General features: G+C 36.3%; 2 protein-coding genes across 3 annotated transcripts in view; one reads left to right on the forward strand and one right to left on the reverse strand.

Annotated features, from left to right (window-relative positions):
- The window catches only part of LOC128186322 (structural maintenance of chromosomes flexible hinge domain-containing protein 1-like), a 31,236-nt gene extending 21,922 nt beyond the window's left edge, over nucleotides 1-9,314 (forward strand). The window contains exons 34-49 of the mRNA XM_052856124.1: nucleotides 46-206; nucleotides 523-641; nucleotides 859-999; nucleotides 1,420-1,551; nucleotides 2,236-2,385; nucleotides 2,618-2,750; nucleotides 2,930-3,049; nucleotides 3,468-3,553; nucleotides 3,676-3,795; nucleotides 4,022-4,123; nucleotides 4,227-4,315; nucleotides 4,581-4,687; nucleotides 4,888-4,958; nucleotides 5,591-5,762; nucleotides 6,459-6,617; nucleotides 7,261-9,314. Coding sequence (XP_052712084.1) covers nucleotides 46-206; nucleotides 523-641; nucleotides 859-999; nucleotides 1,420-1,551; nucleotides 2,236-2,385; nucleotides 2,618-2,750; nucleotides 2,930-3,049; nucleotides 3,468-3,553; nucleotides 3,676-3,795; nucleotides 4,022-4,123; nucleotides 4,227-4,315; nucleotides 4,581-4,687; nucleotides 4,888-4,958; nucleotides 5,591-5,762; nucleotides 6,459-6,617; nucleotides 7,261-7,478 — 2,080 coding nt within the window. The 3' untranslated portion in view covers nucleotides 7,479-9,314. The remainder of the gene's footprint in view (nucleotides 1-45; nucleotides 207-522; nucleotides 642-858; nucleotides 1,000-1,419; nucleotides 1,552-2,235; nucleotides 2,386-2,617; nucleotides 2,751-2,929; nucleotides 3,050-3,467; nucleotides 3,554-3,675; nucleotides 3,796-4,021; nucleotides 4,124-4,226; nucleotides 4,316-4,580; nucleotides 4,688-4,887; nucleotides 4,959-5,590; nucleotides 5,763-6,458; nucleotides 6,618-7,260) is intronic.
- Nucleotides 9,315-10,117: 803 nt separating this feature from the next.
- Nucleotides 10,118-13,542, reverse strand: LOC128177481 (ectin-like). 2 transcript variants are annotated; one of them, XM_052844315.1, is made up of 7 exons: nucleotides 13,421-13,542; nucleotides 12,996-13,112; nucleotides 12,722-12,898; nucleotides 11,588-11,758; nucleotides 11,031-11,084; nucleotides 10,738-10,865; nucleotides 10,118-10,264 (listed from the first exon to the last, which is right to left on the reverse strand). In XM_052844315.1, the coding sequence occupies exons 1-7, from the start codon at nucleotides 13,470-13,472 to the stop codon at nucleotides 10,166-10,168; spliced, it is 798 nt and encodes a 265-aa protein (XP_052700275.1). In that variant the 5' UTR covers nucleotides 13,473-13,542; the 3' UTR covers nucleotides 10,118-10,165. The 2 variants fall into 2 exon arrangements, with proteins under 2 accessions (XP_052700275.1, XP_052700196.1); XM_052844236.1 differs by having other exon boundaries at nucleotides 11,031-11,087.
- Between the last annotated feature and the right edge of the window lie 1,442 nt (nucleotides 13,543-14,984).

Raw genomic sequence — 14,984 nt, forward strand, 5'->3', positions numbered from 1 at the left:
AGCATGCACATACATTCATGGAGCCAAATTTCTTTGTTTTTGTAGAGGGACCTATGAACTCCAACCTAAAGCTTTCCACGGCAAGGCAGAGCCTATACTGGGTCCTAAAATACAGGTTCAGCTCCAGCCTAATCTAATGAAACCAACGTCCCTCTCTGTGGAGTATGATAAGAAGGCTGTTTTCACAGTAGGGGAGAAACTGCCGGGTATGTAGTGTCTTTTTACAGTGTTTCATTCCCGAGATTTGAACCTTTTACATGAAATGATATTTGATTGAGTGAAAGTGAGATATTCATTCTGTAAATATGAGTTACTTTAGCCACGTAGTAAATGGATCACTTCTTACTTGCGAATGGCCAGTTGAAAAAACAGTTTTGTGACATTCACTTTTTAGTAAGCAAGCAGTCTTTTTATACATCCAACAGGGAAGGAAAAGAATACCAGTCTGAGGAGAATCGAGGAAGATTATTTATGGCATGTACATAATACATGGTTAATTGTAATAACTATTTGATCTTGTAGAGTTTACAGTGAAGGTACTGACGGAGGACGAGCAGCCGATGGCCAGCGCCAAGGTGTCCAGTCTGTCCCTCAAGCTGTGGAAGATGGACGCCAATGTGTCCAGTGGTCCCCCATCCAGGGTAACTAGCTGTTTCATCGCGTTTTATCCCCATCTCTCCAATACATAGTTTCTTCATGTGCTTTTGTTTTAAAAACTGATAAATGTTTTTATTTTAGACTAGCTAGTCTTATGATGTTGTGAATTGATGGGTTTGTGCTTGTATATCTGTGCTTCGTCTATTTACAAGTGAAAGTATTCTATATGTACATGTTGCCTGTTAAATTTCTTTGATTTAGGCAATTTCCTACAGTCCAGAAGCAGTGAAAGGCAGTCCCGGTGTGTTTGTGTTTAAGAACAGGAAGACTCCGGACAATGCAGCAGTACACCAGATCATGATCACCTACTACGACGGCCAGTACGAGCTGTTCAGCAATGTGGTGAGCCATCTCTACACAATATTCTATTCACTGGAAATCCTTATGCAAGGCATTCGTTTAAAGAGGACCCCCGTGGAATTATTTTTAGTTCTCAATAGATAAAGATGCCACTATATAATAAAAAATCATAATGTTCAGCTCTTCAGACTTTTATCTTGAAATTAAATATTTTGATGTGAAACTGTAATATTACTCTATTTACATGTATTTCAATATATTACACAATTCAAAGACGTGCAGTACATGCACATGTACTTGACACTTACTATTACCTACAGCAAGTTTACAAAATAAGTGTCCCATCTTTTGCAACTCTCTGAGTGTGAGCAGCAATGATAAGGTAGAGAGTTTAGAGGAAAACTTGTACAGTCGATCCTATATATTGTTCTATCTGATGACAGAGAGATCTGATTGTTACAGATGACAGTAGATATAAAGCCGGCTCCACCGATGCAGCTGCTGCCTGTAGATAACCCTGGGACTCCCACCGTGTCCAACACCAGGGCTGCCAACACTAGATGTGTGCTGCGCAACCTGAGGCTGGAACTGAGGGTATGCTTATGTTTATATGTAGTCAGAGAATATGTCACAGCTAGTAAATGTTTTACAATTTGTGCTCATGCATACACAAAGATTTCTCTTTTTTTCATACCCCAAGCAACTCCTCTTAAACATCTGCATGAAATTTCAAGAAACTTTGTAGAAATTTAGGAGGGGGGCCCAATGTGTAGATGTGCATATTACCAAGAAATTCCAATTGACGTTCAGGGAATTTCCGCCTTTTTTAACTTAAAGTTTTGGTTCTGTTTTGAATATAATAATGAACAGTATGTAAGCGTAACTCTTCTGTAACCACTGTTAGGAATTTGTTAAAACTTTGTTGGTATTAAGGACACAATGTGTAGATGTGCATATTACCAGGATATTCCAATTTTTGCAAAGTATACTCTTTTTCAAATTATGCCCACCCTCCCATTCACTATGTGTAGCATTGTCAAGTTATGTGAACTTTTTACATTTTCAAAGTTGAAACTTGTAATTTTGTCATAAAAATTTATACAAAGGCAGTCTGTTAGATATAATCGCTACATGTTTTGTAGTTGACCTATTATGGTTAATACGTGGTCAGTAAATTCCATATGGGTTTAGAGTGGAGATCAAGCCCCATATGGATTTACTGACCCCTTGAAACCATATTAGGTCAGCTACAAACCATTTTATCATGGTTTTCTACAGGATCAACATGGAAACCCATCTGGAACAGGTTACAGTGGGAAAGTGAAAGTAGAGATTTGTGGTCCAGATGATGTGACAGAGGTTCCTTGTTTTGTTGGAGGCAGCAAAACTCTTGACATTGCGCTAAACAATGGGACTTGTGTGCTTAACGTAAGATTCTAATTTGGTTTTTGTTTCTATAGGACAAGAGTAATTGATTGTTCATGGCGAAGCAATGAAATTTGCATGCTCAATTTAAAATCGCCATTTCCTTTCTCGTGTCTGTACTGCTAGTGTAGTTGATTGTTGAAAATAACCGAAACAAAAATTTGAAAGCAGCACCGTATTTGCTTGCTCGGTAACAGTATATGGATGTTTAGGAGAGCTTGTGTTTATTCTATAGAACCTGACCATACAAGAAAATGCGCCAGGTCTGGACGGTCAGGAGTACAGGCTGCGCTGTGAAGTACAGTGTGCTCTCATCCCCAAAAACAAGTCCATTCCCGCCCTGGAAATTCCTTTCCTCTTTTATAATGGTACATGTAGGACTCTTGTTGATGACTATACTTTTGTACTCATGATAGCACAACATTTTTACTTCCTAGAATGACTTTTGTGCATTATTAGTGTAAACATATAAATCTGAGAATTGCTTTTTTGCACACTGAGATTTGACAAATAAGAAATGCCCCTCTTCTGGTACATGTATTTACAGATGCCAAGAAGCAGTCCCAGATGTCTCAGCTGTCCAAACAGAGGGACAACCTACAGAAGGTGATCAACACGTACCACTCTCTGTTTGACACAACAGACCTGCTCACCAAGGAGCTGCAGAGTAAGCACATTGGAACATCACCACACCTTGTTGTACATGTACATATAAATACAGTAAAACACAAAGCGAACACGTTTATAATGAATTGACGCTTACAGTGAAGTGATTTTCATTCCCCGTGACTTTATTTCATGTTTTGAACTTCACAGATATAACAAATTACGTTTATAAGGAAGTAAAATCACCAGCCCCTAGCTTTTTGTTATAAGCGTGTTTTACTGTGTGTGTACTTGGCTGTTGTTGATTGAACAATATGCCTTTTAATAATTAGAACACATCAAAGTTTGAAAGTTTTGTTTAATCATTGTCCTGCCATTTTCAAATTACTGTCAAGTGTCAAGTGTTTATAGCAATATCTATTTAGTGAAAACATCAGGTGTTCTTGACCATGAAAATATGATTGTTATTTTATATTTAGCTTCTGTCAAAGAGGCATTGCAAGAGGAAGACCAAATCAAAGAGGAGTTTCGTAAACTCAGGGTCAGCATGCATCAATTAACCAGTGTAAGTCAATAGTTTTCATAATGATTTATTCAGTTTACATAATCCAAATCTTTTACAATTATATTTAAGGTCAACTTTACATCTGCCATACTTTGGAAATCTTCATGTGTTTATAAATGCAGATTGAAAATGTGGAGAAGATGATTGAGGCGAAGACTTTGGAGAAGGAGAGGTGCCTACAGATGAAGAGGAGATCCTGTGGTCTACCTCAGTTATCTGGGAATCCTGAGGTGATAGGCAAGGTGAGGCATTGTCAGCAAGGTTTAGACTATGGAAGTGTAGTCTATGTATACAAGTGTAAATGCAAGAAACAAACACCATACTTGCAAAAGGGTTAAAGATTTATATCTAACAATGTCAATTTTGTATAATGGTAAGGAGATTTAAACAGTGATGTAGAAGAGCAGAGGATGTTTTTTTCATAGCAGCATACATGTACGTGTATAAACCTTTATATACTTGATACAGATAGGACATTTGGCAGAGATAGCAGATCCTGATATAGCCAGGGTGTTGTCATGGCACATGTCATCAGACATCGACTGCGTGGTTACCAAGACAACCAAATCGGTAAAAGAAGTCTCATACGTCTTTATATGTATATTTTATCTTTGAAACAATCTTGGTAAACAACTGCATAAAAACATATATATTGGATTTTTTACCTGTCTAGGCCAAAGATGTCTACAAGCAGACCAATGGAAAACAGCAAGTCTTGCCCTTAGACTCCATCTTCAAGAAAACCTTGCCTGACTGGAACAAGTACGAATCAGTTAAAGAAATTCTTTTGAACAATCTATTTATACAAATTAATTGATTAGCTGAAGGTTGTATTTAGTTGATGCACTTTAATTGATTAGCTAAAGGTTATATTTAGTTGATAGCTAAAGGTTGTATGTTGTTGCACATTAATTGATAAGCTGAAGGTTGTATGTTTTTCATTCACATTAGTTATCGGCTCAATGTCATATGTTGTTGCATTAGTTGATCAGCTCAAGCTTGCATGTTGTCGACCTTTCTTTTACAGACCTCTCCCCCACACCAAGTACAGAACAGGATGGAGGCCACCAGGGAACCCCTCCTATGCTCGAGATTTCCTAGAATTTCCTCAGCACAAACAGGAATGTCAAACAGGTAGGGCAAAGAAAAGATGGATGTCAATTTAGGCAGAAAGGAAATGTGGTTTCAATGTTCCTGTGCAAGTATTAACATCTGGTGAAATGTTCAGAACTCTTAAGATACATCAATGATGTTGTATCCTTATTAATGAACGTCATTGTTCCCTGCTTTTTTGCAAGTAGGTGTATTTATTGTGTATAATTTTTTTTTGATAGTGTTTGGGATGCTGTTAGGAGATACCTTGATTTTGGATGATCTTGATTCTGCAAATGCTTACAGACAAGAGGTAGATACAATATACATGTACTATGTAACCACACATAGATTGTGCAGTAAACTATGAATGCTAGAACTTATTTGTATGTACTAGGGCCTGGTCATGATGCCTATTGGTACATGTATGAGTTGTAATCCTTGATGAAAATAAATTTATTTAGGCAGAAAGAAGTTTAGAAATATAGAATACATGGTTACTGTCTTGAAATATAAGCTGTATTTGGATGAGGGTAAGAAAACGGGATAGAGGGCGAGGTTTGCTGAGCCCTATTCAGGTTTTCAATCCTAGCCCAAATATCACTCACATTTCAAGGCTGTTGTCATGTATTTGGTTTATTCTGCAACAAAATATCACATTTTATGCCTCAAACAAGCTATTTTTGACAGCTTTTGCTGCATATCTGCAGTTGAACTATAACACCTTGGTGTAAATGAAGCAAGAAAAATGACGTCACAATGCATTTGAACATTGCATAAGGCTATATTGGGGCATTGATATAGCTTTGGTTTATTGAGTATTTGGTCAATGCAATGGGGTAAATGCAAGATGAATATATTTTTGTATGTATGTGTGGATATAAACCAGTATCATTATTCCAGAACATTAAATCTGGTGTGTAAGAATATCATTTTCTGTTAAAGATCGTCAAGTTTACACATTGCCCTACCATCCTCACTAGAGAGGGAGACCGCATCAGGAGCAATGGTAAATTTGGAGGCCTGATGAACAAGGCAGTTCCTATTGAGAAGTTGAAGGGAGCAGTGTTTGGGGAGCCACTCAATCCTCAGTATAAAGAAGCAGAGTCTATTGTAGGCAAGTGTCTTAAAATGTTTCTTGCTCCAAGTGAACTTTTTTGATCAACTGTTTTCTATCTCCCATCCTTTCATCTGTCTGCTTGTCTGTCCATCCATCTGTCCTTTCACATTTTTCGACTTCCTCTTTAGAACAACTGGCCAAATTTAACCAAACTTGGTATAAATCATCCTTATGGTAAGGGGATTTTAAATTGTTATGGTAGTTCTATACTCAGCACTATATGGGCTCAATCATGAAAAGTGTAGTATTAAATTTAGATTGATATGCATTCTTACCATACAAAAACACTAGAAAAATTGTTATGTTTACATTCTAGGTTTTTGTTATCACCTCTCAGAATGTGTATCCCCTTACAAAAAATATTGACAATGATTAAATTTGAAAAATGTCTGGGTTTTTTTATAAATATAATTATTAATTATAATTAAATTAGTTCTGAATGAATTAATTATAGTATAAAAAGAGTTTTATATTTAAACATTTCAAAATAGAATGATGCAAGAAGTATTGTGGGTGAGTGATGTGGCCCATGGGCCTCTTGCTAATATTTACATGTCCATCTCTCTCCAAGTCTTTTTTCAATAGTCCATGTCAAGTATTAGAAATTGCACTATGCACTTATACATGCATGTAAAAATAAAGACTCACAATTTATTTTAAATTGCAACTTGCAATTGTTTTACATGTATCTAGAAACCCTTCAGAGATTCAAAGTAGCAATGCAGAAAACATCAAAGGCCAAAGAAGAGCTGAAAGACCAGTCAAGTTACATTGAACTGCCAGAGATGAAGAGCAAAAGGAAGGAGTGCCAGGATGCAGAGAAGCAGCTTATTGAAGTTGAAAAGAAATTAGGTGAGGCTTTTTGTTGTGTCTTCACATTGTTCTGGTACAGATAATGTACAACTATAAGCAGTTCCTATGTACAAGATGCACCTCCTACTTTTGATCAAATTTTGGCTGAAAAAAAACTGTGTGCTATACATGCAACTTTACAGTTGGCCAAAGAAAAGGTTTGTTTTCACATTCCTGACTGACCCTAGCATATGCGACCAATTCGAAACTTTTTAAAAGAATTTTTGACTGAATTAAGTGATGGTCACTTGCACAAAACCTCAGCCATTATCACGTGATCACCTGTCACACTAGGTGGGTTATCAATATACAAAATCACCACACTTGGCCCTCTCAATCAGACAATAATTTTGGTAGAACAACCATGCCAGGGTGTTGTGTATACATGTACAGATATCATGTATCGTAATGAAAATAAAATATTTCAGAGTTTAGGTGTTGTTTAATTATTATTAAAGATAAAAAGCATTTTCTCATTTAATATCCTGCAGTATCAAATAGGCACGTATATATAAATACATACTGCAATAAAGTTATTTGAATTTTTTTTTTTTTTTTTCGACCAATGACCTTACTTTTCATGCTCAAAATATTGATAACTGTACATGCTTTCATGTATTTTTCATTTATTTCCATTTTGTAGGAATGACAAGTTCGAGATCTCGGACCCCTCAAGTCAATACAACCCCACCTCAAGCCACCCCAAGTAAGCGAGCCCGCCTCTCCAGTCAGACACCTGTCAATGGAGCAGAGACCACCCCCACCCCCAGTCCCCATTTCACGCCCACTAGACAGAGCAAGAGACTGGCATCCATGACCCCTACAATGGAGGATGGCAGAAAAAAATTAAGGAAAACCTGAATCAGATTGTGTTGTGATACACTTATCAGAAACACATTCTTCATATGTCAGATGTGAAGAGGGAAAAATACAACGTGTGTGTTGGGTGTTTGTATCAGTACATGTACAGTGTGTGTACCTTACATAAAGGCAGCTGATAATAACGGAAAACTTGGTTTGAAATCTATTGCGTGTATGATAAGTTTACATCATACTCTGTACAGTAGTTGTATACGTATAGTTAGCAAATGGGATGCACAGACATGCATATGTAGATTGAAAGTGTGAGCAATATGACAATGTAACCAGAATTAGAGAAAGCATCTGCTGATTTTCAAGTTTTTATTGAAATGAACAAAACAATTTTGAGCTATTGACATTTTTGATGAAATGAAACTTTTTTTCCTTTCTTTCAAGAGATCTGTACTTCAAATACATCTGTGAAACTTTTGAGGTGTTTTTAAGAAGTGCAAAAATATGGGAAATGCATTATTTTATCTGTTATCCATGAAATTAGTGTCTGTAATTAAGTTAATCACTATGAATATCACATTAACTTAATTTCTTTAAATTTCAAGGTTTGCTGTTTTTGTACGTTTTATGGTGGTTTTGATTTGTATGGGTATCAAAATGGTCATGCTTTTATCAAATACATTTCTTTTGAGTAATGAAAATTGACAATGTACAGTAACATTATCAAATATCTTTCCCTAGATTTTTTTACCACTAATTTAAAGTCATAATCCAGAAATTTCTTTTTAGCAGAGGATTTTAGAAACTGTCTTAACCCTATGGACTTGTCCCAGAAAAATATTTCTGATATTGTACGTGTAGTAGCACATGCAGTATTCATGGTTTTAATGTTTTGGGAAGCTGAAGTTAGGAACACTATTACATGTATTATGTAGATGGTGAACTTCTTCTCATGTACACATATACGTGTATGTTGGTTGTTTGTACATGTACATTGTGTGTGTACTTAATATAAAGGCAGCTGATAATAACGGGAAACTTGGTATGAAATCTATTGCTTGTATGATAAGTTTACATCATACTCTGTACAGTAGTTGTATACGTATAGTTAGCTAATGGGATGCACAGACATGTACTTTGTGGAGTGTACAAACAGTATTATTATGTAGATGGTGAACCTCTTCTCATGTACACTTTTATATTTAATTAGTGATGCTAAATATTATGGATCAAAAGTTTTATGAGATTCAAAAAATGATTTTTTCAGTCACGGTTAGAAAGGTTCACAGGGGTCAGTTTAGAGTAACTCGCGAGAGATTTATCATTGAAAAAAAAATCATGAAACTTCATTAGCTTCAGTCACATCATAGAATGGTAAAATTTGCTCACTTTATGTGTTTCAAATATGACAGCAAAGGTTTTTTTTAACACAGTTACATGGTTACCACTCCATGTATGTAATATAGAGAACACTGGTTGATATACTGTACAAAAAGAGTATTACTTCAGTGCATTTTGATACAATTTTTAAAAAGAGATCACTTTTTGTGGAGTATGTTCATCATTTAAGGCTGTTGATGCGTAGAGACAAACATGTAAGATGATGATCGTATGTGTAAATTTTTCTAACCCCTCTCCCTTATTTTGGGGGATGAGGTTCATAGTTACCTAGAGAAATAATGGAAAGCTTAAATGTTCATGTCTTACACATTAAAAACTACATCATTTGGCTTTTTAAAAACATGTTATGTAAATTTTACTATAGTTACTGTTTAGATGTTCATTTTACTTTCGAAACTTCTAAATTAATTCATATTTTTGATAAATCAAGTTCTGTGTTTTCAATTTTATATGCACAAAGATCAATAAAGTTTGGTTTATGAATTTTCTGATTATTTTCATTTCTGGATTTAGCCAATCAGTTGCAAAAATATAGGACATTAATTAAGGTCAAGATTTAATTGGGTGGCAGAACCATTATGACGTCATAATTGATTTGATGAATCTTTTTTCCGGTACTTACGGCTCTAAAGGAATTATGTAGAAAATAAAACAACTTCTTGACATTCTTTATTAAATCATTGTAAAAGTAATCCTGTTACTTAAATTTATTTGACATCATTTTAAAGAGGTTGTTTACCGATGTTTTTGGAAAGACGGTGGGCATTCTAAATTTACATGTATCTAATAATAGCAAATCGTCGGGAGATAAACGGGTCCGTGACGATTAACATTCGCGATCAACATGTAGATTGTCTTAAAAATTATACAAGCAGATACATTTAAGGACCTCGCAAACATCGCAAAAATTTGACGGACGGGAATAAAAGTTGGTTTACAGTTGTCAAACATGAAAAAAAACCGATAATTGTTACTATTTTCTTCATATTTCATTAAAAATGATTGTTTACAACATGATATTTCAATGTATTTACTATTGATTAAGCCCCGATACACTTTAACAAAGATATTGTTATGAAGCATCGTTAAAAGAATTTATATCTTGAATTTCATCAACCTGTTGGCACCTTTTATTAACTAGATCATGACCTTAGGCGAAATGTGAATCGAGGATATCTTGGGACAGAGTATTGCAATTTTCATTAAATTCTACAGGCTTAGATCTACATGAACATTGGTTGCTGCATGTTTATCCACACCATGAACAGCAATCACAGTTTAAAATACTAAAGATATGTGGTTTATTTCAAACGGTACAGCAATTTTCAGTAGAATCATACTCCGGGAAGATAGCGTTGGAGGCAACTTCGATCGTCGCAACAGTAGATCTCCGCGGATTTGATGTATGTGGTCATTAATTGGCAATCTGAACTCTGAAACATAAAATTGCATGTCATACAGAGAAGATTTTTGACACTGGAATTTCAATAACAAAGTAATAATATTTTTATAATATTGAGTTTAGCTGATGCTCTTTTATTATATTCCAATTAGGGCTCCTACTAATTGATCTTGTTCATGATGAAACAAATGCACGTACCTGCCGATTTGAATATAGTTGTTATGCAAAATTTTGGTAAATTCCAAGAACAACGAAAATCTAATATGGTTCAATGAGATAAGACTTATGATTTGTTGGATCGAAAAAGAAAACTGTTATACGTGAGGTACTTTAATTCTGCGTCGGTGGTATCGAACACGTTATCATTGCCCCCCCCCCCCCCCTTTCCACATACACACACACACACACACACACACACACACACACACACACACGTTACAACCACCACCACCTAAAAGAATATACTAGTACCCAGACAATATGTCAAAAACTTGAGCTACTTACTAAAATACAATGGACAGAGAACTGAAAGCCGTGTTCCAAAACAGCTCTCACCATACACGTCTCACTGTCTGCGCATGTCTGATTCCACACACAGTTCAAATTGGCGTCACAAGATGGGCAGGGTTTACCTGATTACATCCCGATAAAAGAGGCATTCATTAACATTTCTGGCATTTACCCAAGTTTGAAATTACAAAATGAATTTATAGATACTTTTGCTGCATATCTTACTATGGGATGAAAAATAGCTAGGTGTTAAAAGAGACGAGCTCAAATCATGTTGTCAACTTTACCAGACGTTTGGAGTGTTGTTGTTGTCATTGTAGTTGTCCTTGTTGTTGGTGGTGGTGCTACAAGAACACAACATTGTTCTTATAATTTAAGTTCCTTTGTAAAATACTATTCATTTTTAAAGTTAAGTCTTGCATAGCTTTGCATACATCTCCAACTTTCCTCTATTTTCCATTGTTTCTTAGTTTGGCAATCATTGTATCACGTGCGTTTGTAAAAACATGTGCACGCAGTATCTTTTAAATATCAATTAGCCTGTAAGGTTTGACAACAGCTTCTTTTGAATGATACTAACAAAAGTGGGCTGACCGAGAGTTGCAATATTGATCAACCTTAAACAACACACAGAAAAACGCTTAGGACAGAGGGGTTGAATTCCTCATAAATATTATTCGTTTTATCCAGTATCTTTATAAAACCTTTTGATACTTCTATAGGGAATGATACTGTTTTCGCTCTTTAAACGTGCATTCATTTTAATCGTGTTCGCTGCAACCGTGTTTCACTATTGATATTTAACCAAAAGACTAAAATATCAGTTGCTATCTGTCTAACTTACTTGGACAGGTGTTGGAGCAGGGCTGTAGTGAGGTGGATTGACCCACTGTACACGAGGAGCCTCCATACGCCGGCCGCGGGTTGTTACACTCCCTGTGTCTAAATCTTGTCCCCATCCCACAAGACTTGCTGCACGACGACCAGGCAGACCAGTGACCCCATTGACCATCCTCTGTATAAAAAAACAGATTAATTTGGGTTTTCATTTTTCATCAAATCGATCTTTTACTTAGATATATTCATTTATAAAATACTTTTTCATACAAAGAGGAACTTTGAATTGATTTAGATACTAGTAGAGGGTGGTAGAGAAATATGAAGATTTATTCCCAAAGGAAAATCAGATTTTACATTATTTTTCTGGGGGATTTCTGGTCCACAGCGCTCTGTATAATCTTCTGTAGAGCGTAGAGGATCAGAGACTCTTGACTTAGGAAGACGAAGGTAGATCTACGGCGACCAAGGCGTTTTTACGGTGCATTGGGGAAGTGCTACTGCGTCACCACGTTGTCCAAACTGGCGTTTGTCGCGCTTCATGCAATCGACTACCGCTGCGTTCTAACGTTTCTAAGCGCGAGTTTCTGCAGCGTTGTTGGCCCAGGCTTTTACCGCTTGTCCACGTTGACCTTACTATGTTTATTTCTGCATGTTCTACAAAATGTTCTTTGCAAAGACCAACTCTTCAAATTCAAAGTTTGTTATAAACACATTTTCATAAAAATGATATATATATATGTAAAGAACAAAAACACAGAGCCATTGCGTTCATTTTGTTCATGCCCGAAGTGAACGTCGACGCATGGCATTCTGTGCAATCAAACTCGTCATACGGAGATGCTGCCGCGTTGCTGTGGCACTGATGTACAGCTCGGTAATCTTCAATTTCCAAAGATTTAGCTATGACGCATTAAGGATGTTTTCGTAAGCCTATTTTACGTAGCGCTTGGTCACAAAAATTGGCATTGGAAGGAAAGGGGGATTTTGGCGAGCGCCCGCTCTGTTGACCAGGCTTCCAAGTGTGACAAGGGTCTTTTGGATGCTAGTATATCCTTTCATAGAGGGATTATGAATCTTACCGCCTGCACGCACATATGCACGCATACACAGACACACATATAAGTATATATACACCTACGTGGACAGTGTGGTAATGAGGCCTGACACGTTTCTACTTGGCTGAATTTGCCGACGCAATAGTCAGGGGTAACTCCTCTGGTAACGCAACTCCGAATCCTAGATCTTGAGCCGCTAACAGCACCACACGTCACGGTACACTGACTCCACGGGCTCCACAGCCCCCACCACGCATCAGCTGCCAATATAGAAAATAACTTCAATGAGTTTCATTTGATGGCTGAAAATTCATCAAGATCGTTCTACCGTTTTTTAAACTGAGATATAGGACTCACATGGACTGCATTTGCACTGGTTGAAGAGAATAGTAGCACAGTATGGCGCGTATCCAGTGGGACAATGGACTGCGCCACAGTCCTCGTGGCCAGTGCAAGGAATGGCATCAGCGCATTCTGTGTAAAAACTTCATTTGTATAAAGGTTGATGCATGCCTCAGTTATTTGTCAAGTTGCAAAACAAAACAGAAACGTAATGAATATAGTAGTCATTTTATGATACTAGTATGAAATATGATATTTAGATCCAGGTAAATAATTATAATAGTGTATTTGAGCAAACTGGAGAACTAAAAGTACGTCTGGAGTCAAGGGCAAAGATAAGATTTGAACTTTCCTCTTCTTTCAGAAAAATACAGTCAAAACATTTCAGAGTTAGAAGAGGAACTGTTCAATTTTTCTTATTTTAGTCTAAAACCGATTACCTGAAAGTGACACACAACAAATGACTCCAAAGTAGGTCCACAAAAACCTCATAACTGGTTTATCTCTAAAAATTTCCTCCCAAGTGTCTTTTATTTATCTCTGTTATAGCTAAGGACTATCCCTAAGTTTTAGTCAGATATAAAAGTCGATTCTTTTTAATAAAAAAAATGATTTTAGTAAGTAATAAAGTCAATAGGGAGAAATATATCATTGGTATGTGTTTCTTCGTGAACCAGACAAAATTTGATACCTCTTCCTATACTGTGCAACACCACAAGATTCATGTCTAGTGTATGTACATATATAATTCTTTTTTAGGGTTTCGTTCTGCGGGCACCCTATGATAATCAGTCTGACCGTCCGTCCATCCATCCGACCTCACTTGTCCGGGGCAATCTGATTTGCAGTAAAGATGTGCAGTGATCTTGAACAACTTTTTATGTCTTAGGTTAAGGCCATGTCTACGAAAGACAAATAGGGCCACTAAAATAGCTAAAATTTAAATATTAACGTTTCTGGAAGTTAAAAAATAGACCGGAAGGGTGAACTGATCAACTTGCATTGGAGAAATAGATCTGATGAATAAGCACTTAATATATAAGTTTTTTAAGATTAATTAAAAGAATAAAAAAAAAACAAATAAAAATTAATTACTATGTATTTTATTATAACAAGATATAAGGAGATTTTTCTCGTAATAACGAGATGATTATCTATCCATAACTCCATCTTTGACATACTTCACGTAAAGAGTGCTTATTGGTTAAGGACCCATGAGCCATGTCTCAAGGTCAAATGTGAAAAATCATAGCAGTTCTCTTTGAAAGCCGGATTGAAACCATATTTTTTTCTCCCACTCTTTCTCCCGCTCAGACTTCACCAAAATACATGTACTGTCTGTGGGTAAGGGGATTAAGTGACCTTGAATCTAAGTCTCATGTCAAATATCAAGGTCATAGGAAACCCTAAGCGTAAAACCCTTGTTTTGGAGCCTAATTTCCCCGTTTGTCCGCTGTAGATGCCTTTTATTTTGGACATTTCTTCGCCAGATCTCAAGCTTAAAGCTCGAAGCAAAATCCTCTAATGTGCTCTCCATCCAATATTTTGAGAGAGAGAGAGAGAGAGAGAGAGAGAGAGGAGAGAGAGAGAGAGAGAGAGAGAAAGGCGAACATGCACACGAAAAATATGGATTTCTTTGAAACATCTTATATTCAATTCAGTTAATTGTGGATGATGTTCATTTCAAATCTCAAACTAAAGATTGTATCGCGATTGTCGACTAAACTTTCTGGGACGCATTTTACATGTATAAAAAGTAAACCCATATGTAAGAAAACTGAATCCCAAATTTTATAGACTAGGAAGCCCTCTACCAAAATTGTAAATTTCATGTCGAGCCGAGCTAGGGGTTCTGGCTCAAGGGTAGGGTCAAAATTGTCATATAGTGTTAACGTATTCAATGTTAAAACATTTTTTTCTTGACTTAACTAAGTATGGATTACTAACATTACTAACATTATTTACACCATATATCTAAATCGGATAACTTTATTATATAGCCCA

This window comes from Crassostrea angulata, chromosome 1 (genome assembly GCF_025612915.1).
Source record: "Crassostrea angulata isolate pt1a10 chromosome 1, ASM2561291v2, whole genome shotgun sequence".
NCBI lineage: Eukaryota > Metazoa > Mollusca > Bivalvia > Ostreida > Ostreidae > Magallana > Magallana angulata.

Coding starts and splice junctions, on each gene's coding strand:
- LOC128177481 (XM_052844236.1), bottom strand. CDS start 13,472: ATGAGGTTTTTGTGGACCTACTTTGGAGTCATTTGTTGTGTGTCACTT. Junction 13,113..13,420: donor TTGTTGTGTGTCACTTTCAG/GTAATCGGTTTT, acceptor GTTTTTACACAG/AATGCGCTGATGCCATTCCT. Junction 11,759..12,721: donor CTCATTACCACACTGTCCAC/GTAGGTGTATAT, acceptor TTTTTTATACAG/AGGATGGTCAATGGGGTCAC.